Here is a 27,598-nt window from a genome sequence, read left to right as displayed (position 1 = left end):
CTCTGGCCCCTGGGCTCCCAGGCCTTGCACACCCACCTCTGCAGATGAGCCGGATTTAACAGCAGCCTCCTTGCACCTACCCGCCTGGCTGTCTTGTCTTTCCTTATGGTCGACATTTGGAAGCGCCGTCAGATGGCTCTGGCAAGAGTGGATTCATTTTGGTTAATTTTCTTCTTTCTTCAGCCCTGGGCTAAGGATGAGGGGAAGCTGTTTGCCTTGGGTGTGATCTGGGCTTATTCCTGAGTCCTGGTCAGGGCCCCTGCTGTGTGACCTCAGCTGGTTCTTCTTCCCACTGAATGGCTGAGAGCAGCCCAACGCAGTCTCCACCATCTGTGCAAGCTTCCATGGCTTCTAGTGCTCTTCCAGAATCCACCCACGCCATCCCGCTTCATCCCGTGACTGTACTTTAGATACGGGTGGTAATGCTGGTTGGAACCCCAGTGCTTTCAAGAGCTCCAGGAGGGAGCTGAGGTCAGTTCTGGAGCCTCTCCCAGTGTAGGGGTTCTTTTTTTTTTTTTTTTTTTTTAAGATTTTATCTATTTATTCATGGAATACACAGAGAGGAGAGAGAGAGAAAGAGAGAGGCAGAGACCCAGGCAGAGGGAGAAGCAGCCTCCATGCAGGGAGCCTGACGTGGGACTCGATCCTGGGGCTCCAGGATCACGCCCTGGGCTGTTGGCAGTGCCAAACCGTTGAGCTACCGGGGCTGCCCAGTGTAGGGGTTCTTTAGGTGAAACAGGTGGCTTTGAACTTTATTTAAAGGTCCAGCTATGAGATGATGTGTCTTTTTCTCTTTTCTTATAAAAGGTGTGAGTTTCTGAGTTTGCTGACTGGAGTGCTTGCATTCTTGACTGAATAAAGTCTTTTTTTTTTTTTTTTTTCAGGGAAAGTTCCAGCCGCTAGATCAAGTTGTGCTGGATGACACGTTTCCAAATTGCATCTTGTTGCTGAGACTTCCTGATCTCGAGAAGTTACTTCAACACGTGACAGAGGAGAAAGGTATCCTAGGTGGCCTTTGAAATCAGGCTTGTGGCTGCTGGAAAGGCTGGGCACCTGTCCCCGTGAACGTAAGGCTTGTTCTAATCACCCATCGGGGAAGCTGTCATTCAGACTTGCTTCCACTTGTCAGAACTGGTTCTCTGTTGCACTGGATCGTTCAGGCTTTGAAATTGTATCCTGTGGAATACGGTGGCCTGTCTCCTACAGGGCCAGGAGTCACGAGGCTTGGGCTTTGGTCTCCGTTCTTCTTTGAACTAGTCTGTGACTTCAGTTCAGTTCCTTACCTGCTTTCGGCCTCGGATTTCTCACTTGTAAGATTACGTAAGGCCTACGCCTTCATTGAATCCAGAAGTGCTTATCGAGTGCCAACTAAGCACCCTATGTAGGGCACTGGAGTTAGACTCCAGGCTGGTTATAAATAAGACATGATCCTTTGTCTCACTAAGCTCTGAGTCTACTGGGGACAAATTGCAAGCAGGGCAATGGCAGCAGAGAGTAATAGAAGTGAACTCGGGGTGTTCTGGGTGCACACAGGACAGGTGTATAACCCTGCGGCTGGAGAGTGCAAGCAGTTGGGTATCGTGTTGCTCCCAGTGCAGCCCTAAAAGGTAAATCAGGGTCAGAGGCATCACAGAGGCATGGGTTCATGAGAGAGTTTGTCATGATCAGCAGCTCTAAGGAGTTCAGGTGAGCGGGATGTAGGATGCCAGTGGTGCCTCTAAGGTGGTAAGGAAGGAAAGGGGTGGGAACACAGGCACGCTCTCAGATGAAGAAGGGGCTTATGTGTGTCGGACTCTGCCTACTGGTAGCGGAGCGTCAGCAGAGTGTGAGCCATAATGTGGAAAGCACATCGGAGAGTCTAAGGCCAGGTCCCCAGAGGCTGCTGCGGGGCTCCGGTAGGAATGACAGTAGCCTGAGCTTAGCACCTAGAGCTAGCGGCAGGTAGCACCTGTCCGGGGAACCAGCCTCACCGGCTGCTGGGCAGCAGTCCAGGAGGAGGAGGAGGAGTCCAGGATGACTGCCGCGTCGGGCCCTGGCGGCACGGTGGCCTCCTGGAGGCACAGGTGGGAGGAGTGGGCTGGGGGAACCCAGGAGATGAGCCGGAGACACTGTTCCTTTGGATTCTGAGAGAAAGAAGTGAGGCTGCGTACGTGAGCACGTCCCGGAAAGTTAGAAACGCTGTGCACACGTGGCATCCATGCCTCAAAAGGGTCACTCAAGCAGGCTCAGGGTTAATGTGGAAATGTGGTGCGGGAAACAAGACAGCAAGCTGCTGATTCACAAAAGGTGGCCGGTTTGGCAGTTGTGACGGTTTTGAGCCCAAGAAACTGGTGGTTCCAAGAAGTGTGAGCTCACAGCGCGAAAGGGGAGACCTCACTGATAGCATTTCACATCTTAAATCCAACTAAATTCACGCTCGGCCGGGCTTAGCATTCCGTTCCGGATATGGTATATAGCACCAGGGTTTTGTCTAAAGAGTCCTGTTAAGGTCCTTGCTGGGTCCTGAGCTGGGAGATGGTAACAGTCGCGAGGGAAGTAGCTCGCAGCCGTTTCTGAAAGCTTCAATAATGGAGGATAATTGCAAGTCATTTGAATTTTGCCAAGCTAACGTAAATTGAAAATGCAACTAATTCATTATCCCCAGTGCTCCTATGAGTTGTGTCGAGGACAGTTACGTTAACCCCAAACCCAGAAGCCCAGATCCAGAAACGAGGTGAATGCACCGGCATGTGTTAGCTTGCAGCCTGTGCTCCAAAGCAAGAGCTTCCCTCTCTCTCATCCTTCCCTCCTGCACACGGACCCCTGACCGTTGATTGAATCATTATCTGAAGGCTGTCCCGAACTCTTTGACTTCTTAATACTGCCTAAATGTTGGAAGGTCTGCACTGACCTGTTTGACCAGCTCTAAATACACTTCGAAATACTATGCATTTCCCTTTGGACCTTCATGGGAAAGGCTGTCTATCTCAGCATGCTGTCCTTGCATGCAGAACTGACATAAAGACAGTATTTCACGTATTTGTCTTCTGGGTTAAGGAGTGAAGCAAGTACTGGGAGATTGTTTATGTGTATTTTGATGAACAGGCCTTTTTGAGGCTGAAGCATATTTGGGAGATATAAGAGATCCTACTATTCCTTTTCTTTCCTTGTTTTAAAAATGTTTGGTTTTGTTTTTAAACCTTCCATTAAGATTTAAAAAATGTTTTGATTGTGAAGAAACTGTCAAGACTTCTAGAGAGAACTGCATACATCTTTTACTATAGGAAATCAAATCTGAATTATCACTTTATGTTTTGCCTTACTGTCATTAAAAAAGAAAAATTTGAGACCTGGAGTGTTAAGAAACCTGGAAAACATTTTGACTGATAAAATATCTGCTCAGAAAGTGAAAGTATCTATGGGCAACTAAAACAATTATTTTAATTTGAGAAAATTCAAGATATAAAACATTCAGATAAAAAACTGCAGATATCATTTGTACTCAACCTGGTAATCAACAAATGTTAATATTTTATTGTATTTGTTTCATATCTTTTTGGGGAAAGAATTTCTTTAAGAATACTCTGGTAGGGACGCCTGGGTGGCTCAGCAGTGGAGCGTCTGCCTTTGGCCCAGGGCGTGATCCTGGAGACCTGGGATCAAGTCCCGCGTCGGGCTCCCTGCAGGGAGCCTGCTCCTCCCTCTGCCTGTGTCTCTGCCTCTCTCTCTGTGTCTCTCAGGAATAAATAAATAAATAAAATCTTTAAAAAAAGAGAATAGTTTGGTAATCTGATCTCAGGATCTACTGGCTTATATGGAAAATTAAAAGTGTATTTGTTATATAGTGTTGAAATCATTCAGTTTTCAGCATTCTTGGTCTGTAAGATGAAGAGTTGGAAAGGTTGAGAGTATCCCTCATATGTTATATTTAGTACTTTGCAAAGTTGTTCTAGATCATAAAATAAAGCTTTTATTCATAGTGTTGAGATTATTGAATGACCAGGATGTGAGCGTTATTTAAGTGTTGCAGTTAATAGTATCTGCTAACTACCATAAAGAGATGTTTCTGGAATTAAATGATGTAATACAAGTAAATCAGTACCCAGAGATCACTGGATGTATAGTAAATGCTCAGTGAATGTGAGTACTAGTAAGGCTTCTGAATTAGAAAATTTTTATTTATTTTATTTTATTTTTTTGAATTAGAAAATTTTTAATTCTTTGTTGATGTTTAAGTGACCGGGCACACCCATATGCATCCGTTTGATGGTCCATTGCTAAATATATATATTAAGTGAAGTAGAATGGGGATAATTGGATAATAACAAAAACATCTACCATCTAGTGAGAAATTATGTATCCTCTGTATTTTACATAAGTATTGTATCTTTACAGTATCCCTTTACTGTTACTACAACCTGCATTTTTGCAAATGAGGGGACAGAGGCTCAAAGAGATGAAGTTACTGGACTAGCATCCTGGCAATAGAAGTGGTAGCACCAGAACTACAACCCCTGTCTGACAGCAGCTCTTTCCCTTCCTTCTTGCAACCGTGTAACACTTCCAGAACACTTAGGTGTTAGGTAGAATCCTTAGGTGGTGTCTCATATAAAAATAGAAACTCACTTCAAAACAAAACAGTCTTGGGATATACCCCATCTTCATAATTTCCCTTCCAGAGGCAAAAAGAGGGAGACAGAAAAGAAGACAGGGGACTGCAACAATTTAAGGAGAAGACAGACTTCTCATCCCGGCAGTGAGCTTTCCTGTTCTCAGGCAACCATCCCCCTCTTCTAGTGATTGCCTTGGCCTTGGGTATCGGCTGCTTATTTGAATTACTGTCCATATATACGCTAGTGTTTGCTTCCATTCCGTATTTTATTGCTAGGATTTTCCAAACAAGAAACAAGGAGGACTGCTAGGAGTGGTCAGGTGATGTCCACGGGAGGGAGCAAACATAAGGAAGAGAGCTGATTGCCATTAACATCCGTTCTCTCCATAGGCTCTGTGCAGATGGAGCAAAACCCCAAACACTCAAATTCCCCAGCCAGCTGTTTTGATATTAGACTCCAGATGCTGTCTCAGAAGTCTGTGGCATTAAAGATCTGGTTAAGCCTGCTGGGTTTATGAGAACCTCCCCCACCCACCTCATCCCTACTGCATAAACCAGCCACGGTTGTTTGTATCCCCAGTGATGGTGGCGGTGACCTTACTCGGCTCTGCCTGCTTTATTAGTGAAGGAAGTGATGTGTCTCTGTTTGCTAGCTCTGGGGCTCAGTTTGTTTCTTGCCAAAGGAGCTCACATTCAGCGGAGGGATGACAGGGGAAAGGCCTAATAAAGGGTTATGAACTTCATCTTGAGTGGAACACTGTTTCACATTGCACGCCAGAGCTGCACTAGGCTGTCCGATGTGATTAACAGGAAGAGCCAGGAAAACTTACCTGATTAAAATACCCCAAGTACAGTTGCCAAGTTTCTATCTCCAGGGGGCAGGGGGGAAAAAAAAGAGACCATATGAGTTTCTGTTATGGAAAACATTGAGAAAGTAGATGTGAAAATGTGCTCTAGGCAGTTCGTTCAGTAATACATCAGAGAAATGCAAGACTGTGAGCCGATTACCCAATTGCTAAACATGTTATTTAATTGTGGACTCACTTTTATTCCATCTTTATTTTGTAAACCCAGTCTTTCCAGATGTTTGAGACCTGTTTTATAGGCACCAGACACATTAGGGAAAGAAACCTTCCAACATATGTACATATTATCTAACTCACCAGCTCTTGCAAACGTTAAGTCTAACACACAAACAATCGTGTTATGATATTTTTCATAATTGTGGGTAATCTATGGCCTTCACGAATATTTTGAACCCCTTTACTTATCAAAATTTGTAAATTTCAAAATTAGTTCATAATTTACGCAATTGTAGCCTTTTGTAGCCTTCTGAGATATCCGAATTGGATATTTCTTAGTGATCATCTTGTCCAAGGAATGTTCAATTAGAAATAAATGTGTAATTAAAAACTTATCAAAAAAAAAAAAAAAGAACCCTCCAGGCCCAACTAGCATCACTGCTTAATTCTACGTTACTTTAGGAAAGAAATAATACTCAAATAATGATACTCAAGTCCTTTCAGAAATTAGATGAGGGGGGAATACTTCCCAACAAATTTTATGAAGCCAAAATTACCTCAATATCAAAGTCAAAATTATTTAGAAAACCAGGCCAATATCCCTTATGATCATAGACTGAAAAATTCCTAATAAAATATCAGCAAACCAAATATATAAAAAGGATAACATAACCAAGTGGGGTTTATCTCAGGAATGCAAAGTTGGTTGAACATTAGAAAATCGATCTGCATAATTCACCTGTTTACACGTGACAAAAGAAAAATTGTAGATCATTTCAAGAGATGCAGGAAAATCATGTGACAAAATTCAGTCATAAAATAAATTCTTAGCAAATTAGAATAGAAAGGCACTTCCTCAGTCTGGTAAAGGGCGTCTATGACAGACCTAAGCTAATATCATACTTCACTGTAAAAGACTGAACACGGTTTTCCCCTATGGTTGGGTGGAAGGTAAGCATGTCTGCTCTGACCACTCTATTCACCATTGGAGTGGGAGTCCTAAGAGTTTCACAAAATAAGAAAAAGAAAATGGTATATAGATTGGAAATTAAATAGTGAAACCATCTTTATACATAAAAAGTATATACATGTATGTAGAAAGCCCAAATGAATCTACCAAAAAAAATTACTATAACTAATAAACAGGATACAAAATCAATGTACAAAAAGTGAATTGTATTTTTGTATACTAACAGTGAACAATTGGACAATGGAATAAAAACATATTACACAGAATATCATCAAAGATCATGAAGTTCTAGAAATAAATATAACACAGTATGTGCAAGACCAGTATACTGGATGTTACAAAACATTGCTGAGAAATTAATGAATTAAATAGAGAGGTATACCATGTTCATGAATTTGAAGATTCAGTATTGTTAAGAGGTCCATTCTCTTCTAACTGATCTATAGATTTAATGTAATGCCTATCAAGCTTTCTTGGGGGAGAGAGCCAGAAATTGATGAGCTGATTCTAGAATTTATGTGAATTTGCAAAGACCTGCAATAACTGGAACAATTTTGAAAAAGAATAAAGTTGGAGAACTCACACAATCTGATTTCAAGACTTACTCTAGAGCTATAACAATCAAGGAAGTGTGGCATTGGTGTAGGATAAACATATAGATAATGGAACAGAATAGAGAACCCAGCAGTGGACCCACACTTATATAGTCAATTGAATTTTTTTCAGTGGTATCAAGATACTCCAGTGGGAGAAGAGATAGTCTTTTCAACAAATGGTCTGAAGAATTTGGATATTCATATGAAAAACAGTGTTAACATTCACCTCACGGTTAGAAAAATTAACTCAAAATAGATCACTAATTTACTTTTTTTTTTAATTTTTATTTATTTATGATAGTCACAGAGAGAGAGAGAGAGGCAGAGACATAGGCAGATGGAGAAGCAGGCTCCATGCACGGGGAACCCGATGTGGGATTCGATCCCGGGTCTCCAGGATCGCGCCCTGGGCCAAAGGCAGGCGCTAAACCGCTGTGCCATCCAGGGATCCCAAATCACTAATTTACATGCAGAAATGGAAACTACTGAACTTCTAAAAGAAAAGAGAAAACTTTTGTGACCCTGAAGATAGGCAAGGATTTCTTAGGACACAAAACCTATTAATTATAAAAAAAAATTATAAATGTACCCATGAATTACATTTTATCAAAATTAATATCTTCTGTTTTTTTGAAGACCCCACTAAAAAAAAAAAGATAAACTATAGTTGGAAGAAAATGTTTTACATGGTATATCTGATAAAAATATGCATCTCAAATATATAAAGAGTTGTCTTAACACAATAATGAGATGAAATACATATAGCCCAGTTTAAAAAAAAAAAAAGTCAGAAAGTGTGAACAGACAATTAGCAAAAGAAGATTTATAAATAGCCCATAGGCATCAGAAAACATGTTCAATATCGTTAGTCACCAGGGAAATGTAAATTAAAACCACAAGGAAATATCATTAGTATTCACTAGAGTGGCTTGAAATAAAAAAAAACAATAAGTTGAGGAACAACTGGAACTTGCCTACCTGACTGGTGGAAGCATAAAATAGTAAACAACTTGACAAGTTTCTTACGACTCAGTCATTCTACTCCTGGGGTTTACCCAAGACTTACAAAAACACATCTCTATGGAAAGACTTGTGCAAGAACGTTCAGAGCAGCATTTTTGTTTTCATAGCAACTTTTTCAAAATAGCCCCAGACTAGAAACAACCTAAATGCCCTTTGGTAGGTGAGTGTGTAAACAAAATGTAGGCTGTCCGTACATGGGATACTACTCCATAAGACAAAAGAACTATTAGTAGTGGCAATGAAATGGATGTGTGTCACAGAAATTATGTGGAGCAAAAGATGGTCACAAAAAAGTACTTGCTGTATGATTCCATTTCCATGAAGTTCTAGAATAAAGCAAAAAGTAATCAATTTTGATAGCAGATCAGTGGTCACCTGAAGTCTGGAGAGGTGTGAAACAATAGACTACAGAAGGGCTCAAGAGAACGTTTTGGGGTGACAGTTACATGACTGTATATGTACATTTGTTCAAAACCCTCAAATTATATAAAGTGGGTATATTAACCACATAAACATTATTCCTAAATAAAGGTAATTTAAAAAAAAATAAAGTAGTTACAGACCCATGAGAAGTCAAGCCTCCTCATATCAGACATGGTATTTTTTTGTTTATGTATTTGGTCTTGTTTTTTCCTCCTCCATGGACCCCGCAAAGGTAATACTGGAATCCAGTGATAGAATGTGGGCAAGGAGGCAGGAGTGAGTGATGGCCTTGAAGTTCAGGCCTGGTTGACCGGGAGGAGGCTTCCTGGTTGGGTTTGGTTAGCCTTCTTGAAAAAAAAAAAAAAAAATGAACTCACCCCCTGAGAAAAGTACAGTTGGCCGTGGAGCAGGAGCAACTGAGCCAGAAACGAATCAGAAGAAAAGCCATCAGAGACCTAGAAGAACCAAGATGACGAGTTTTTGTAGAGTCATGGAGAAGTTCTGCCCCCACAAAGAGCAGGGTCAGAATTACTGCCAAGGGTCAGGACCCAGTTCATCTCAATAAAACGAACATCAGATCCCAGAGCGTCGAGTCCGCTCGCGTAGGGTCTGGTTGCCTGCTCGCTGCCTCAGTGACCTGGGACGACGCGCTCCACGTCCCTCTAGCCCAGTCCTTGGAGGTGGGGATGGGCCAGACCGCGGTTTCCACCCAAGATTCATTCTGAACGTCAGCGAGGAGTGCATGTGAGGAGCTCCGCCAGGCTTGCACGTAGACCGTGGCGTGTGATGCTGCCGGCACTGGCAAGCCGTCCTTAATCTTCCTTTTAAAATAATACTAAGTGCTGGTTGCGTGTGGGGCATGTGCGCTCGGCCCCGTGTGGGTGGCCTTGCTCGGCAGGGGACGGGCGCCGGGCCCAGGGTCCAGAGCCGGGCCCAGAGCCGGGCCGTGCGGTGCAGGGCCCGCGTCTCCACCAACTCCGGCAGCGCATTTTCAAGAGGATTAAGGAAGGGCCTGTGGGGGGCTCTGGAGCGAGAGGGCAAGGAAACTGGCAGGTTGTAGACCGTCCTCAAGGAATGTGGAGATTCGAGGCAGACAGGAGGGAGCAGCGGCATCAAGGCACATTCCTGAGGAGAGGCTGCGCTGAGCTGCCCAGGGACGGGCTCAGGCGGTGAACGCGCCCCTTCAGAGGTTCCAGCCCGGGCCGCACGTACGTGCATCGAGGGACTGCTGGACGCTCTGGGAACCGCCCTTCTCTTGGGACGTGGGCAGGAGCACCTGGCTGCAGGGCGGGTCGGGGCCGTTGGCTCCAGCGCAGCCGGCGTCACACCCCGGGGTCCTGGGGCTTCTGGCACCATCCGCAGCCATCTCCCCTCCACCGCTCCGGGCCCTCCGTCATGCCTCCTGGTGCCCACAGTGTAGATAAGCGCAGGCTGAAGTGGGGAGGAAGGTTCGGAGCCACGGCCAGCCCCTCGCCCGTGGGAACCGTGGTGTGGCGCGGGCGACGGGCCGGACCACGAAAAACCATTCCCACGGTGATTGCGAGCAGTCAGGTGGGGGAGTCCGCGCTGGCCCGGGGCTTTCAGGGGCCCCCAGGTCACCCCCCCACAGGCAGGGGCCCGGCTCTCTGCCGGTGGCCCAGAGAGTGAGAAACTCCCTGGGCGAAGGGTCGCCAAGGACATTCGGGCCCACGTCACCCTGTGCAAAGCTAGGGGGTTGCGAAGGGAGCAAGTGGACCCTAGAAACCTGGAGCCTTTATCCCCTTAAGGGCCGAGTCAAGCCTGTCGTAAATCTGGATTCCCTGAAATACAGCTGTGGTCACGCTGGTAACGCCTTCGAAGATGGGTTTATCGTTTCTTCGTTCTCGCTGATCCCACCAGGACAGTCCCAAGTAGTTGACAAGATTTATTTTTTTCCCTGACTGTCTGCAGTGCCTATGAAGCATATGCATCTGCATTTAGTTTCAGTTTCCTTTCTTGGGATTTCCACTTTTATTTTAGAAAAGATGTCTGTAATGGAAAACACTAGGGTAAGCTTAAAATTATTTCAAAAAATGAAGGTTGCTTGCCATGTTAATTTGCTGTGTTTTTAAAATGACGGATTCATTCTCTACAGATTTGTTTTATGCCTTTTCCCAGTTTTATTAAACGATCGACACACATCGCTGTATGGGCTTAAGGTGTCCGGCATGATGGTTTGACTCACAGCTGTTACGAAATGATCACCACAGTGCGTTTAGTTAACATCTGTCATCTCATATAGATGCAACAAAAAGGGAAGAAAAAAAATTTCTCCTTGAGATGAGAACTGTTAGTGTAATTTGATGATTTGCTTAGATTCCCATTCATTTAATGGTTGGATGAAACCTGAGTCACCCAAGTTCTGTTTTGGAATTTTTTTTTTTTAGACGCAAGTGTGCTCCCAGGCTTATAAATTGAGTTTTTCAAGAATATAAACTGTTATGAAACATTTTTAAGATATATCTAGATAGATAGTATATATATTTATATAGATAGATAGATTATATATATATATAGCATATATCTAGATATATATATAGTATATATATAGTATAAGATATAACCTTAGGAATTTATTTTTTTGTTTAATACACTTATGTTTTTTTTTTCTTCAATCCAGAAGTAGACAAAAAGAAGTATTATAAGTACAGCAAGGAGAAGACAATAAAGTGGCTTGGAAAAAAGGTATAGTACATCTCTAGTACCTGGAGTACTGGAGTACCTACTTTTTCCAGCAGGAAAAGTTTAATGCTCCCTTTAAATAATATTTAGAGAATGTGCTAAGTCTGAATCCAAAGACCATCTTGTGTATCCAGTTAAAGGAGAAAAACTGTATAAAGATATCCAGATAGGAAAAGAAATGCTTTACTTTTCATCCTCCATCATTCATGTATGTCTGGAGTTATCGTCATCTTCCCCATTTCCCACGATCCTCACCACTGGGTGCAAGAAGTTCTCCATGGTGATGGAGATTTGAGTTTTCCATGCCAGGTGATATCAGACATGATGCATTTTTGCTGCTGCAAGTCCTGCTGTTGTCTCAGAGGTTGAGGTTGCTCACATGCAGCACAGCAAAGGGCTGGGGCAGACGGGATTCACACTTAGAGGCAGTGTGTCTCACTGTCAGCGTCTGGTTGCTCGAGGGATCTTAGTGATCCTAAAATCCTAGAACATAAGGTCTGAGCAGCGTTTTTCAGATTGATTTAGTGGGTCTTGATCAGTATTTCTCTTAGAATTGAATGGAATGGGATTGGGATGGGATGGGATTGGGATGGGGTGGGATGGGATGGGATGGGATTGGGGTGGGATGGGGTGGGGTGGGATGGGGTGGAGTGGGGTGGGACAGGGTGGGGTGGGATGGAGTGTAGTGTGATGCATTAAAATATAGCACAGAGTAAGGACAAGTATTAATTATGGTTTTATGAAACATGTAACTATAGATGTGTTGAAGTATTGGGTTGCTGTGTTATTTCTTACTGTGGGTACAGTGGAAACAAACCAACCACTTTGACAGCCAGTGGAGTAAGAATATCGTGCACTTCGCACTGATTAGGAATCTCCCCAGACCGGGTCTATGGATGACAAAATTTTTCCGGTTCTGTGCATACCTGTATAGTACCGATTCCCAAGTTCCTCTTCTATCTTGTATGTAAAGACCTGCTTGTTCCATCGTGTTACCGGGCACGTGGGGAACCTGGAAAAATGGAAATGGACCTTGCAGTGAGGCCACTACTATACAAAGCAGAGCAAAGATGCCCCCATGGGTCACCCTGCATTTGCATTAGTAGTAGGTGAAGAATAAGGGTGAGTGCTGAGCAGGACCTTGGCATTTAGTTTTGTCCTTAGCGAATAATAATGACACGAATAGCAAAGGGACATTTATATTTATTGAATATGTCTCTTTTCTTAAATCCTTAGAAAGGGGAAAATTTATTATTTTTTCTGTTTAGAAAAATTATTGCATATAAACTGCGCCATCTCTCATCATCTGATACCTGGTGAAGACACTTCTAGGTCCTCGGGTACTTCTTCCTGCATCCTAAATGGTGGGAGGACGATCTGGAAGGTTGTGGATTTCTAATGTTAGTTGGAAATACCCTAACGTTCCCTTTATGGTTACTTCACAGGTTCAGCAGACCGTGTCGGCCTTAAAAACCAACAATGTGAACGTCAGCGCCCGGGTACAGGCAACTGCATTTTTCTCTGGTGACCCGTTTTCCAGTGACAAGGAAGGTAAGCAGATCATTTCGTCAGAAGTCCTTTTTGCCTGGAGGAAGCTGCTGACGTATAAATGTCTGTCCTGCGGATTTAAAATCGTGATGTCTCAGAAGCTTTGCATTCTTGCCCTGTGCTCTTGCAGATCTCGGGGTTCCGAGCCCAGTAATACTTCTACCGTAGATCATTGCTCTCACTAATTGATACTTAAATCCTGCCTTCGGCAAATATTTGCTTTGCACTAATAGTAATAACCGGCCAAACGACTTGGGCTGTCGATTATCAAGAGAGTGCTGTGTGCACGCCCCGTGTTTGAATTGCCACTGGACACACAGCAGCCCCGCTGACCCTCCCCGCAGGTCCCATCTACACTGAGAGTCTAGAGGCTGTGCCCCAGGTCACACGGCTGGTAAATGATAAAGCCGAGCTTCCGATGGAGCTGTTGGCTCCGAGGCCCACACTTACCATGTTTGTGCTACTACTTGTGTGGCCCTGGGTTTCCAATGTGCTACCTCTCTGCGGCGTATCCTACTATTGGTCTTAATATTTCGATTTTAGGTGAAAACCAATTCCTCCGGCAATTTTTTTCTTTTAGGTTATTAAGGTCTGTTCTTTTGCTTTTCCCAGCGTGCCATCCTCTTATTTTTATATGAGCATAGTTGTGTAGTTGAATAAACACAGCTACATTATGCGATTGACCTTCTCAAATGGTGGGACAGAAATTATTCTGACTTTGAGCTCCAATCCATTGTTCCCCTGTTGTGGGCAAACTCCAAAGCCTCTGAGTTTTGTCATTAAAACAATTAAAACTAGGACCAAGAGGGCAGCCCCAGTGGCTCAGTGGTTTAGCGCCGCCTTCAACCCAGGGCATGATCCTGGAGACCCGGGATTGAGTCCCGCGTCGGGCTCCCTGCATGGAGCCTGCTTCTCCCTCTGCCTGTGTCTCTGCCTCTCTCTCTCTCTCTCTCTCTCTCTCTCTCTCTGTGTCTCTCACAAATAAATAAAATCTTAAAAAAAAAACAACAACAACTAGGACCAAGAGTCTGCTTGTGATTGAAGGTATAATTCAGGCGATCTTTGGCCGAAATATACCTTAAAACACTTTTCACCAGTAGATGGTAGAGGACTCCTGCCGTTCTGGAAATGGGGGAATGCTCTGGCCATACTCAGTTTACCAGCTATCACGGTTTTTGATCAGCTCTAACAAAAGAGAAGGGGTTCAGTCAGATGGATGGATGGACCATAGATTTTTTTTTTTTTTTTAAGAAGGAGAAGGGATATTAGAGATTATTTAGACAGATCTCATTTTAAAAGTAAGGATTTGTGGTCTCAGAGATGTAAATGACTTAGCCAAGGTCACCCATCCTAGCTAGTAGGACACATATTCTGCTCTGAATCCAGCGTTTATACCAATTTCTGAGTCGGTATAAGCCAATCCAGGGACTGGGCACGGCTCTATTGCCATGGCTTTAGGGTCTAGCCAGAAAGTAAGCCTACAGTATTTACACTATTTCCTTTCTTTTTAGATCTTTAATGAAGTTTGCAGCCAGAAGAGGCAAACAAATAACATGCTGGCTTTCTTAGGTCCCTTCATCCATTCGTGGATAATTACCAACCTAGAACCAGGAGCACATTTTAAGAAGGGTCTGGTGATAACTTTCAGTTCTATGTTGGTGGAGAGAGTCTCTCACTGAAGACTCTCCGAGATCATGTGGTCCGGACAGCAGTCCCTTTAATGCTCAGGCAAATAAAATCTTAGTTTGAAGGCAGAAGAGAAAGGAAAAAAAAAAAGGAGCAAATAAGTATCCCAGCAGCAAACCTGAGACAGTGTTTTTGATTATCTCCAAATGATTATCCACATATTAACTTTGATTATCCTCTAGTATATGTGAAATACTGAATTTAAAAACAGGGCCGTAAACAGATTTGGTCTCATGTAGCTGCAGCTCACTGATGCCACAGCTTCATTTTAGAACTGAGTGTCCAGGTGCTAAGAATTAATTAATTAACAATGATACATCCTACTGAGCTTAGTTTTATACATTTTTGAAGGTAGTTTTTTTTTTATTTTTTTTTAAGATTTTATTCATTTATTCATGAGAGACACAGAGAGAGAGGCAGAGACCCAGGCAGAAGGAGAAGCAGGCTCCATGCAGGGAGCCCGATGCGGGACTCTTGATCCCGGGTCTCCAGGATCGTGCCCTGGGCCAAAGGCAGGCGCTAAACCACCCGGACTGCCCAGAAGGCAGTTTTACTAGTTTGAGGGTATATATAATGTTCAGGATTCTTATAAAGCACGTACTTGACAGAGACGTGTCATATACTATGTCTCTTAAATGAACAGACTCATTACCACTCGTTAATTAGATTTATTCTGTATTGCAACAGACCTAGAAAAGATTAGTCTTTAGAAGGCACGAACATGTCAAATTGTCACAGCTGATTTTGAGCTTTATTTGTATTCAAAGGCTTCAGCTAAGAAAACAACCCCGAATCCTTATTCTAACCATCATTTGGTGAGCATCTGCTGTGTTATGTCATCTGCTAACTTTGATATCATCCTCTATCATATTTTATCCATGAAATTGCTCACTACTCTAACAGATGGATGTTAGCGTCCCCATTTTACAGATGAGGAAACGGAGGCTAAGAGCTTAAGTGAGTCTCTAAGGCCTGATAGAGCCAGAATTTTAACTCTAGTCAATTTGACTGTAAAACTACTATAATTGTTACTAATTTTTTTTCTTGCACTCTCCATTCTGTTTCTTCAGAGGATTATGTTTGCTATGCCCATGGTCTGATATCTGATTACATCCCTAAAGAATTAAGTGATGACTTAGCAAAATATTTAAAGTAAGTATCATTCATCTTTAGTTATAATTAGGAAGTGCCTTGGTGCTTCTTGGTTCCCCAGCAGGTTCCTTTAAAGCTTATCACATCACTGTTTCAGATAAGAAATTATTCTTGAGTTACATCCTAGGCTTTGTGGTTTGAAGGTGACTTTTAATAGACACTGATTTATTGGAACAAATTGATGTGATGCATACTGATTGAGGAAACTAGTGAGCATTAGGACTGGAATCGCGAGTTGCTATGATTGTAGAGGGTAAACGGTATAAAATTTTATCCCCAGTTAGACTTTACTAATTTGGTTCCACGTGATCATTTTAAGCGAAATAAAGTTTAGAAGAAAACAATAGATGGCATGTAGAATATATTTTTTTTTAAGATTTGTTTTTGTAATTTGAGAGAGAACAAGAGTGGGGGGGGGGCAGAGGGAGAAGGAGAAGCAAACCCCCCCCCCCAACACTCTGCTCAGCAGGGAGCCCGACCTGAGGCTGGAGCCCAGGACCCTGGGATCATGACCTGAGCCAAAGGCAGAGGCTTAACTGACTGAGCCATCCAGGCGTCCCTAGAATATTTTTGAAAATTACATTTAAAGGTTTTGTAGCATTTTCACGGTCGTTAGACGTTGGCCAAGTACCTCTATTGTGCCCAGCACTTGGAACTCAAATGATGAAACACAATCTGTGTCTGAAGGCTGAAAAGGGGTTTAAGAACGATTTGATTTGTGGCTTGTCCTTCATAAAGATATTTAATATAATATAAAGACTTTACCTTAGGCTGAAAGGAATGTGTTTCTTTTCTAGATTTTAGCAACTATTGTTAAGATTTTATGGGTGTGATAATAGCTTTTCCTGATTCTTATAATAGCTTTCCCCTCTGATACGTGAAGATAAAGCAACTTCTTAATAGATATATAGTTGCTGTTTTTAGCAAACTGCATAGGTCCTACTTTAAAAAACAATGAGTGGAAACTAGTTTCCATAATAGTTAAAGTGTTTCTGAAAGCCTGCTTTAAATTGATAATGCTATCTTTCTGTTTAATATTTCCCTGGGTTTCTCAGTGCCTGTTTGTCTCATTAGAGACCTAGATCTTTGTACTCCTGTTATTTCTTAAATTCCTTTCTTTGCTCAGAAGTGATTAGCTTTTGGTTAAAGATTTGGAGAGAAAGACATGTCAGTTAAACTTCTCTTTAACTGAAGAAAGGTCAAGTTTGTCTGACTCTTTGTTAGGCAGTTAAAATAATTCTCACTTTTAAATATACGCTGGATTCCATTGTATGTCAAATACATTGTATTTAAATAAAAAAATATATATGACGGATTCATCACTAATGAAGGGAGAAATACAACATTTATGCTAAATTTATGGAGACTAAAGAAGAGCAGTTCCACTGTAACAAGTGAGTCCTAATTTTATTTTATTTTATTTTTTAGTTCAGACAATTCCAATATGAGAAAAATGAAGATTTTTTTTTCATTTAGAGAAACGTCATTCTTTCCACCGAGATGGTTTACACTAGGACACCGGGGGGTGAAGCTAGTCCAAGAAAGTCTCATTACTAAGTCCTAAGGTGACCCAGTCTCTCTGTTTGCTTGTCTATGAAAAACCATGACTCTGATTCTTATTTTTGACTCCTCAGGCTTCCAGAACCTTCAGTTCCATTGCCAAGCCCTCCATCAAAGGTAAGGAGCTGTGACTAAAGATCTTTGGGGGATTTGGATAAATATTACATTTTTACCACAGAGGTAGAGTGTGCTCTAGTACATTGTAAAGCCTACTGAGTCCTCCTTGGGTGGAGTGACGCTGGGTGAATTAAAGATTATAATGAGCTCTCCATCGATATTCTTTTATTTTTGTAGATTTTACCTGAATGATAAAAACAGTGCTGCGAAAACCAAGTTAAGAGTCGGTTGTAGCCAGAAACCTACCGTAAAAACCTTACAGATATATAATTAAAATCCAGCCAGGTGCTGTAATTAGCTCTCTTAATCGTCAGGAATACTCGATGTATAACAAAAACTCATTTTGCCAGATCTAATTGTTACTGGCACAGAGGTGAACACAGCATGATTTTTTTTTTTTTTAAAGATTTTATTTATTCATGAGAGACACAGAAAGAGAGAGAGGCAGAGACACAGGCAGAGGGAGAAGCAGGCTCCATGCGGGGAGCCCAACATGAGACTCTATCCCGGGTCTCCAGGATCATGCCCTGGGCCGAAGGCGGCGCTAAAAGCATGATTTTTGCAACACAAAGAATCCTTTGAGCTAGGGGAGCCAAGCTTCTTCCCCCCCAAAACACACCCCTGCTTGGAATGATCAAGGCAACTTGTGTATTGCAAAAAACCCTTCCTCTTCCAGACTTTCTCAGACTCCTGCCCACGGCTCCTCTGCTCCGTGGGCTTCGGTTTGTGTCTGTCTCCTGGAGGGGGAGAGCAGAGGAGTCGGCCATACACCACCCCGATGGCAAACTGCGGGGTCCCTCCGTCCCCCAGACCCTCGAGGAGCGCTTCTCGGAGGCAGGGAAATAGAGACGTGCGCCGGTGTGTCGCTGAGGTCCCTCCCCGCCAGCGGGGTACCGGCTCCTTGAGAATGGAAAGGGGACACGCTGTGGGTGTTAGGGAATGTTCCTTTCCCTGCCTTCCACGTGGCCAGCGTGCTTGGGTTTCGTTGTTTTGGGTTTGGTTTTTTTGTTTTTTGTGGGTTTTTTTTTTTTTTGGTTTTTTGGGGTTTTTTTTTTTTTTTTTTTGGTATCCTGTCCCGTTTGGAGCACTCGTTACTTCGACTTTTGAGAAGGATGGAAAGTTTCAAGCGCATCGACGGTAGCCGTAGGCCGTCACCAGCAGCTTGTCAAAGGAGGGCCATCCTCTCTGGAGGGGAATAGCACGGGGCGGGGGTCAGCTGCTGCAAGACCCGAGGTCGTGAGGGGTCAGAGCCGTGTCCTTCCCGTGGCAGTTCATCCCCGACAGCCGCTCTCGGGACAGAGACCTGATTGCCCTGTGACACGAGGCGGAGGAGCGTGTCTGTTTCGCTCCTCTCCCTCCAGAAGCGACGCATCTGTCTTTCTCCCAGATGTCTGCCTTCCGTAGTAACTTCGAGGCCCTTCGAGAGGGGACCTGCGCCCGTTCTGGAAGCCTTCGGCCCTTGGTGCCGTCCTCGGTGGTGCATTCCCTACCTTCACTTTTAACCCGGTTTTCTGTTTTCTTAATTTCCAGACCTTAAAGTGCTTGTGATGTCCTTGGGTATGATTTAGATCAGGGGTTGGCAGCCTTGGTCTGTAAAGGCCGGAGAGTGGCCATCTGAGCCCCACGGAGCCCATGGCCTCTGTCCCCAGCCCCCACTCTGCTGTGCTAGCAGGGAGGCCGCCACCCATGATTCATGGGCCTGTGGACCTTAATGTGTTTTGCACTATTTCCTTACTATCACACGTTTGCGTGGGCCGAAGCCCAGCGTCCCACCCCGCCCTCGCCCCTTTCTGTCGTTTGAGTGGACGGCTGGCGGCCGGCGGGGCGGATGCAGTCAGCGGGTTGGGGACACCTGAGCTCCTCCTTGCAGACCATCGTTAAGGATAAGAACCCCCTGACACTAACTCCTGTGGTACTGGGCCGTTCTTTCACTCCTTCTCCAGAACTGTACCCGTTACCCATTGAGTCATAGCCTTTGTTGCTGTCTTTCTGAGCCTTTTTTTCCTGTTTCTTCTGAAACTTTCCCCTAAATCTGTAGCAGTTTGGGCGTTTTTTGTTTTTGTTTTTTTTTTTTAAATAGTCTCCATGCCCAGCGTGGAGCCCAAACACGGGCCTTGAACCCATGACCCTGAGGTTGAGACCAGAGCTGAGACCAGGAGCCAGACACTTAACCAACTGAGCCACCCAAGGACCTGATCTGGTTATTTAAATAACAAAAATTAAAATAAGTGTAGAAATGAGGATTCCTCTGAACATATTCGGCGCATGCTGTGAATAACTGGAGAAAGGTCAGTGCTGAGGCCCCTCCAACATAGTTTTCTTTTTGATGAGCTGATAACCGGTGTCTTGCTTGATCCGGAGCCGTCAAAACCCTTGGACAAGTCAGTCATCTTATTAAACAGTGTATGCTTATTAAGAAGCACTTTTCGTCTTAAATCTTGTCTTGAACGTTTTCCATCGGACTTATCAGCGAGAAGCGAGCGTGCCCAACTGGACAGCACATCTGTAGTAGAACGTTTTACCATAGAGGAGAGCAGACCGTCTTAGGACTTCAAGCCTTCTGCAGGCTTTTTTTTTGAGGTTTTTTAATTTACTTATTCATGAGACACAGGCAGAGGGAGAAGCAGGCTCTGTGCGGGGAGCAGATGCGGGACTCGATCCCAGGACCCCGGGGTCACGCCCTGGGCCGAGGGCGGCGCTCCACCCCTGAGCCACCCAGGCGTCCCTGCCTTCTGCAGTGCGAGGCCATCGTAGCCTTCATCTCTACTCCCTGTGAGATCCACTCTCCTTCTCTTTTGCATAAAAATAAGCATCACCCACCTAAATGCCCTTTACTGACCTTAATTCAAATAGAAATCTGTATTCTTCTGAACGTGGCTTGGATGCGCACTATGTGGGCAGGTAGTCTGTTGGTGATGAGCTAGGCTTTCTCCCTTGAAGATGCGTTTGCGGGGAGGTTGCTGTGTGACCAAGAGAAGGCCCGCCCCGCCGTGTGACGTGACGGATTTCCAGGATGCCCCTCTGTGCTTTACGGTGAAGAACTTCAAGGCCTGCCGTCGCATCCCCTTGGCCTCACACACGTGCCATGGCGTCTTTTAACGCCTACTCCGCAGTTCTATGCTTTAGCAAATGCTGGGTTAGGAAGAGGGAAGCTGGGAACAAATCCGCCTTTGCTGGGGGAGACCCACAGTGTGTCTTGTCCACCCCGTGTCTCCACAGAGAGCTTGAGGATCTGCAGAAACCCAGGCTGTGGCCACTGTGCCGTCAATTCTCCGTGTTGAGCATCAAGACTTACCTGCCCTGCTACGTGCCTCTCACGTAGTAAATAAGTCCCAGTCCCTTCAGTTATGTGAACATTAAGGCCACAGACCTAGCTCCTGACAAGGTTCTCGCATTCATGGGTGCAAAGTGCTCAGGAGGAAGGTGGAAACAGGAAGGAAAGGCGGAACTAGTTGCATTGGGCCTCATGGAAAGAGCCCTTGTACAGCAATGGAGACCTTACCCCCGGCCTCTGCGAAGTGGCCTTCGGTCGTGCGTTTAATCTCTCTGTGCGTCCTCGTCCTGCTGGCTGCTCACCTTGCAGGGTTGTCCTCGTGTGGACAAAATGAGATAGTTGAGTTGAAAGGAGGTAAGAGTGAGGCTATACAAAAATGGTGATAAGAGATAATTTCGTGCCTTATTGCTTTTTTTTTTTCATGCCTTATTCCTAAACGGGCATCACACCAACCCAGAAGGTGAGCCAAGTGGTGGCTCCAGCTGGACACCTGGCCCCCTTCAAAGAATTTCTTGTCTTTGACTTCTGTGCCCGCCTTCACCCTCCTAGACTGTCCTCGAAGCCGGCAGTCACCCAGGTGCCCCCTCATGCTGCTATGAACAGAATCCATGAGCAGCACCGCTCGGCTGCCCGTGGGCCGGGTCATGGACCCCGTCGGACGGCCCCGCCTCACGGCTGCCGCTCAGGGGGTATCTGCGGCTCGCTCTCCCACATAATTGGCGAAATGCAAAGTGGGCCCCTTGCAGGGTCTGCTCTTCCCTTTGGCCTTGACCAAAATGACCTGTATAGTCTTTTTTTTTCTTTTTTTTTCGTATAGTCTTTAAAAAAAAACAAATTGATGTGTTGAGGTAACATTTGACATCACTTCCCTGCTCTAACATTGCAGAAAGTAAAGGTATCTGATGAGCCCATAGAAGCAAAAGAAGATTACACTAAGTTTAACAGGAAGGATTTGAAGACTGAAAAGGTATGTGTGTCCCGCCGTCGTGGCCTGTTCCTGGATCCAGTTAGGCGATCTGCGCGAGGACATCCGGGAATGTGCTTGACTGTGATTGTATAATTTTGTGGGTTTTTTTTAAATTTTAAATTATAGTTTTGTGATTTATTTTTTTCACATTTTTTTTAAAGATTTTTTTAATTTATTCATGAGACACACAGAGACAGAGACAGGCAGAGACACAGGCAGAGAGAGAAGCAGGCTCCACGCAGGGAGCCCGATGTGGGACTCAATCCCAGGTCTCCAGGATCACGCCCTGGGCCAAAAGTGGCGCTAAACCGCTGAGCCACAGGGGCTGCCCTAATTTTGTGATTTAATGCAAGGATTAGTAACTTGCATTTCTGTGACTCAGTGATTAAGTCACAGTTGTGAACGACAGCGAATATATCAAGCCGGGAAGGCTTTTTCCCGGATCAAGGTGGGGCGGTACACGTAGCAAGAGCATGCCGGACTCTGTCCTCAGAGGGGCGCAGAGCGAGGGAGCTGTGCTTCCTGGAAGCTTCCCAGAGCTTCTGACGATGACGATAGTCCTTAGTCACCATCCAGCAGTCACCCCAGCAAATATTTTCATGACCTTTCTTACAAAGTTTTATCTGATCCATACATTCTAAATGCATGCATAGCTTTTAAAATTGGCATTTTAATATTTACAGTTTGGGGTCTCCTCTCTCTCAGTTAGCATTTCACTGTATTGTGAAAATGTTTACGTGTCATGAGGCATTCTGTGACAACCTTCATGGTCTCATGATATTCAGTCATTTATTTTATTTCGCCATAAGGTATATGATCTATTTACTAGCTCCCTTAGTTTTGGACACATGGGTTATTCTGCCTTTTCTATTTCTTGTCCTAATGAAGTGATAAATGTTATAGTCTGTATCTCTGGTTATCTCATTAGACACAATTTAGAACTAAGAAAGAGTAAGAGCTTAGAAAACATGAGCTCTGTGGAAAAAAAAAAAGGAAAAAAAAAGAAAACATGAGCTCTTTCCATGATTTTTGAGATAATATATAAATATATGTGTGTGTGTACATATATAGGATTGTGATTTGAGACAATATATAAATATATGTGTGCACATATATAGGATTGTGGTTTTATATATTTATTATATATAATCATATGATTTTGTCATATAATCATATACATGACTATAAAACATGTAAATCATGTGGAAGGAGCTCATGTTTATATATGTGTGTAAATATATGTTTATGTATGTGTGTGTATACATGTTATATAAACTGTATATATATGCACATATGTATGTGTATATGTATATAAACTGCTTTCCAAAAATGTAGAAATTTGTATTCCCAACCATCATTGCTGTTGAGCATTCATCTTGCTTTGTTGACAACACTGAATATTATCTTTATTCTTGAAATTTTTGACTCTCTAATTAGGCTGTATTTCTCTGACGAGAAAAGTTAGTTGTTGTTTTTTCCAAATGATTGTGGTCCATTTGCATTTCTGCAAATTGTCAGTCCATGTCCAGTGCCTGTTTTTCGTATTGGAATACTAGGGTTTTTCTTGTTGATTTTTAAGAGCCTATTCTAGATTAGGAATTTAACAACACTTCATGACATACAGGGTACAAATAATTCCCTAATTGGCTTTTAGCCTTTTTATTCTATTTTTTTTTAAACAGTTGTAAGTTATTCTGAGGATTAAATGTAGGAAATGTTTTTCCTTGTGATTTTCTCATTATTTTTATGCTTAGAAAGACCTTGCCTGCCCTAAGATAAATTAACTTCCTCCTAAATTTTATTTTTTTTATTATTTTTTAAAGATTTTATTCATTTATTCATGAGAGACACAAAGAGAGAGGCAGAGACACAGGCAGAGGGAGAAGCAGGCTCCATGCAGGGAGCCCGACGTGGGACTGGGACTCGATCCTGGGTCTCCAGGATCATGTCCTGGGCTGAAGGCAGGTGCCAAAAGGCTGAGCCACCCAGGGATCCCCTTCTCCTAAATTTTAACAGCAGTTACCCGCTCCTTGGCATTTAACGTTCATCGGTTTGACTCTTGGGGCTCTGCGTAACGTATCTGGGCAGGCCACGTCAGGGGGTAATCCAAGTTGAGACTTGGCAAGATAGGGAGCATTCTGGACGGCTTCCGTAGAGGGCCGTTCCTGAGTTCCTCCATGGAATTGTTTCTGCCCCCACCCTTGTGACGGCTGCTTTTTGTCCCGTCTACCTGGGCACAGTCCCAGGAACTGAGAGGTTGGGCCAGGGTGTCAGCTGAATTCGGGGGATAACTCGTCTCGAGGAGACTGTCACTTTGTCCCATCCAGGCAAAAAACAAGCCCCTGAAATGGGGCCGAATATGAGAAGCAAGATGCCAGGGACCATGCCCCGTGCCCTTGGAAGGTTCTCCGGCAGAGGCTTCGCCCCACGGCGCTCGGGGGACAGAGGGCTTGGCTTCGGCTTTGCCGAGTCCCACCCCGTGTGGCCCTGCTGCTCTTTAGCCTCTGGCAGCGTGGGTCCCAGGACGGAGCCAGACAGTGACTGGCAGGGGAGCGGCCTTTAAAAGGCAGGGCTCCTCCAAGGCAGCCTTTTGAAAAGTCTCCCTTTGTTGGAAGAGGACCGGGGCGGTCGCCCTGCTGGTCCCCATGCTCCCGGGTACGGGTTGTCTGGGATACAGCAGCTGTCCTAGGCCCCCGTGGCTGCCCTGGGCCCCCGAGAGCAACGCAGCGGCGCCCGTTGTGCACCCGTCATCACGCCGCAACACGCTGTGACCCCCCCAGTCGCTCCCAGTCTCTTTGTTGGCGCTACTGGGCTAATAGGCCCTTCCTCCGGAGCCGTCCCCCCAAAGTCAACCACGGGTCGTAACGTTCCACCCTCAGAGGGCAGAGGTTTGTCTCCTGCCTGTTGCTCCAGACTTTATGTCTTGGGTCTAAACTCGGAATGGAAATCAGAACTTAAAAAAAAAAATCATCATCATCATCATCATCATCATCATCATTGCTCCCTTATGAAACACGTTAGCAACAAATACATGAACCTTGAGACATGCATGGTCTTGTTTGATTTGCATGTACGATTCATAAATGTTACATTTGTAACAATTTTTCTCTTATTTTCCTTAACAGAAAAATAGCAAAATGACTGCAGCTCAGAAGGCTTTGGCTAAAGTTGACAAGAGTGGAATGAAAAGTATTGATTCCTTTTTTGCTACGAAAAATAAAAAAAAAATTGAAAAGATCTGAAACTTTGACAATGAAATCTAGCAAAATTATTTGCCTTTTACATGTTCCTTTTTTGTCCTTCCCCCACACCAATGTACCTCCTGACTTAATTACTGCCTTTTGGAGGAAAAAAAAAAAAAAAAATCAAGGCAATTTTCAGAGTCAGACATTTCCTGGGATTTGATTTTTGTCTTTCTGAACAAAATGTGGGAAAGTCATTGTGTAACTCTGTGGCCTGTGGCCTTCAGAGTTTTGTTTGACATCATGAAAAGTAATCAAGTGAATAGAGTTATCCTCTAGCTGGCATCCTGGTTTTTGCTCAATAAACTGACATGTGACAATATTTGAGTGTGTGCCTGTTACTTTATGCCGCTTTGCCACACGGTGCCTATAGCAGTATGGTTTTCAGCGCACTGACAGCAATCAGCAGCTGTCGGGGAGACTACTACCTCCTAAAAGCCATTTGTTTTCAGTAAATCTTCTGTTTAATATTTTCTGTTTTATGAATACATGTTTGTTGTAGAAAATAGGGAAAGGCGTAAAATTAAAGTGGTAATCTCCCAACTTGACACTACCCAGAGATCATATATGGCACATGTTCTTATAATAATAATTTTTTAAGGAATCGTAATACTAATTTTATCATCTTCTTTCTTGACACTTTATTTTGGGAGCATCTTCCCAGGCTACTAAAGTATTCTTCATAAATACGCTTTTTTTTAATGCTGGTCATTTTTAATTATTTGGATATTTGATTATTTAATGACCATGACCCTATTTTGGACATTTACATTACTTACAAATGTTCACTGTTTGAAGAATCAGATTATAAGTAAATGTTTGTTCACATCTTTAATTGCTCCCTTAGAATAGATTTTTAGATGTGGACTTGCCAGTTTATAACTGAATTTTCCGAATACATACTTCTGGGAAGATCATTCACAGAAAGGGCGCGGGATCGTGCCCTGTAACCCATGGTGGTTTCAGTTCTTATTTACTAAGAACTAGCTTTGAATGTTATCTTTGCAAATAAGTGGGAAAAAAGCATTTTATTCCCTGATTAGTAATAGTATTGAACATTTTTTTCACATTTACTAAACCATTCATCGTCTTACAGAGAGTTATCTGTTAAATTGTGAAAGTATCAGGATTTTTCTTACAGACTCTAGAGATACTCTAAAACTTAAGGACATTAATTTTTGTCCACCATGTTCATTATAAATTTTTTTCTTGGTCCAAAAGTGGTCTTTAATTTTTGTGTATGTTTTAGTTTTGGTCATGGAGTTGTTTTTGGGTTTTATGTATGTGTATATATATGTATATGAATATATAAATATAACTGGTATATTTATATATGTTTTTATGCGTATAAACTTCTCCTTTACATTGATGTTGTACTTAGATGCTTCCCTTTGCAGGAAAGTTAACCAGTCACTTACTTTTCTTCTAAATTTTTAATAATTTTTTGGTTTATATTTAATGACAAATCATCTGCAGAATTTGTGTTTAAATATGCTGTGAGATAAAGCTCTAATTTGATTGTTTTCTCACCTGTTGATTTTTCCGTGAGAGCTGTACAATTATTTTCTCAGGTTCTAAGAGTAAGTTCCAATGGGATTTTTATTGAGATTTTGTTAGACACATAAGTTATTTAGGGGAGAGACACATGTTTATAAAATTCCTTGTTTTTACTCAAGAATATTGTATTTCTCTATATTTGCTAGAATCCCAACCATACTTTCACTAATATTTGGTTCTTCATCTTCTTATAGGTTCTAGATACTTCTTTTTAGCCATATGTTTAGGTATTTTTGTTGCTATTAGTAAAATCTACTTTTTTAGTTAGATCTTCTAACTGGCCACTTTGTGGTAAAGTTTTACATTTCTATATAGTTATCTTTTATTTTTTTTTCTATATAGTTATCTTTTAAATAACCAATTTACTAAACTTGTTTATTATAAATTTAAACTTTATTATATTCATATTGGGTTTTTGGTGTATAAGGTATGTAATCTTTGAAAAATTGTGTACAATTCTAATAGTTACACCTCTTTTATATCTTTCATATCCCTTTACATGGGTGAGAATACCTGGAACAGTGTTGAAGAGTAATAATAGTAGCTGTTCGGACTGATTTGTGATTTGATTCATGTACGTCACCATCCTGACACTAGCTGTTAATATGATAAAGAATATTTATTTTTGATATTTCATTTCATACTTGGTTTCTTTAAAGTTTTATTTAGTAAGTGTCGGTTGTTATCAAATATGTTTCTGGCACCTCTTGAGATGACGAGAGAGCTTTCGTTGAACTGTACTTCAGTTTGGTGATAAACCCTCCTTGACGTTAGATAAGGGATACCAAGTGTCTGCTTCCAGTCTAGCCATGTCAAATCTAGTTGTAATTAGCTTTTCTGGGCTCTTCCTTAGAATTTTTGCCTCTATATATTCAAAAGCAATATTGTAATTAGGTTAAGTGTCAGAATTATGCTGCCTTTCCATCTTGACCCGTGTTCCGGAAGGAATAATTTTGCATAGAAATATTCTGTTATTGGACCATATTGAAGGAGACTTTAGGTAAAATCATCTAGCACGGAGACGTCTTTTACATCGTCACAGTCTTTAATCTGGAAAAATCTTTATCTTACTCGACCTTGACATTACTGAAGAGTACAGGCCAATTACCTGCTAAAACGTTCCTCACTCTAAGTTTGCCTAGTGGTTGCTCTTGATTAGGTTTTGGCGAT

At 42.9% G+C, this 27,598-nt stretch overlaps 1 protein-coding gene across 5 annotated transcripts in view; it reads left to right on the top strand.

The window, feature by feature from the left end:
- Nucleotides 1-25,193, top strand: part of RNASEH2B (ribonuclease H2 subunit B) — a 58,891-nt gene extending 33,698 nt beyond the window's left edge. For all 5 annotated transcript variants that reach the window (XM_049099263.1, XM_025478392.3, XM_035704525.1 and 2 more), the window contains 7 exons: nucleotides 885-999; nucleotides 11,264-11,328; nucleotides 12,771-12,876; nucleotides 15,630-15,711; nucleotides 17,346-17,388; nucleotides 21,549-21,629; nucleotides 24,755-25,193. In XM_049099263.1, coding sequence (XP_048955220.1) covers nucleotides 885-999; nucleotides 11,264-11,328; nucleotides 12,771-12,876; nucleotides 15,630-15,711; nucleotides 17,346-17,388; nucleotides 21,549-21,629; nucleotides 24,755-24,871 — 609 coding nt within the window. In that variant the 3' untranslated portion in view covers nucleotides 24,872-25,193. The remainder of the gene's footprint in view (nucleotides 1-884; nucleotides 1,000-11,263; nucleotides 11,329-12,770; nucleotides 12,877-15,629; nucleotides 15,712-17,345; nucleotides 17,389-21,548; nucleotides 21,630-24,754) is intronic.
- Nucleotides 25,194-27,598: the final 2,405 nt, after the last annotated feature.

This window comes from Canis lupus, chromosome 22 (assembly GCF_003254725.2).
Source record: "Canis lupus dingo isolate Sandy chromosome 22, ASM325472v2, whole genome shotgun sequence".
NCBI lineage: Eukaryota > Metazoa > Chordata > Mammalia > Carnivora > Canidae > Canis > Canis lupus.
Note: the sequence above shows the minus strand (reverse complement) of the source record. Positions and strands in the feature narration are given on the sequence as shown.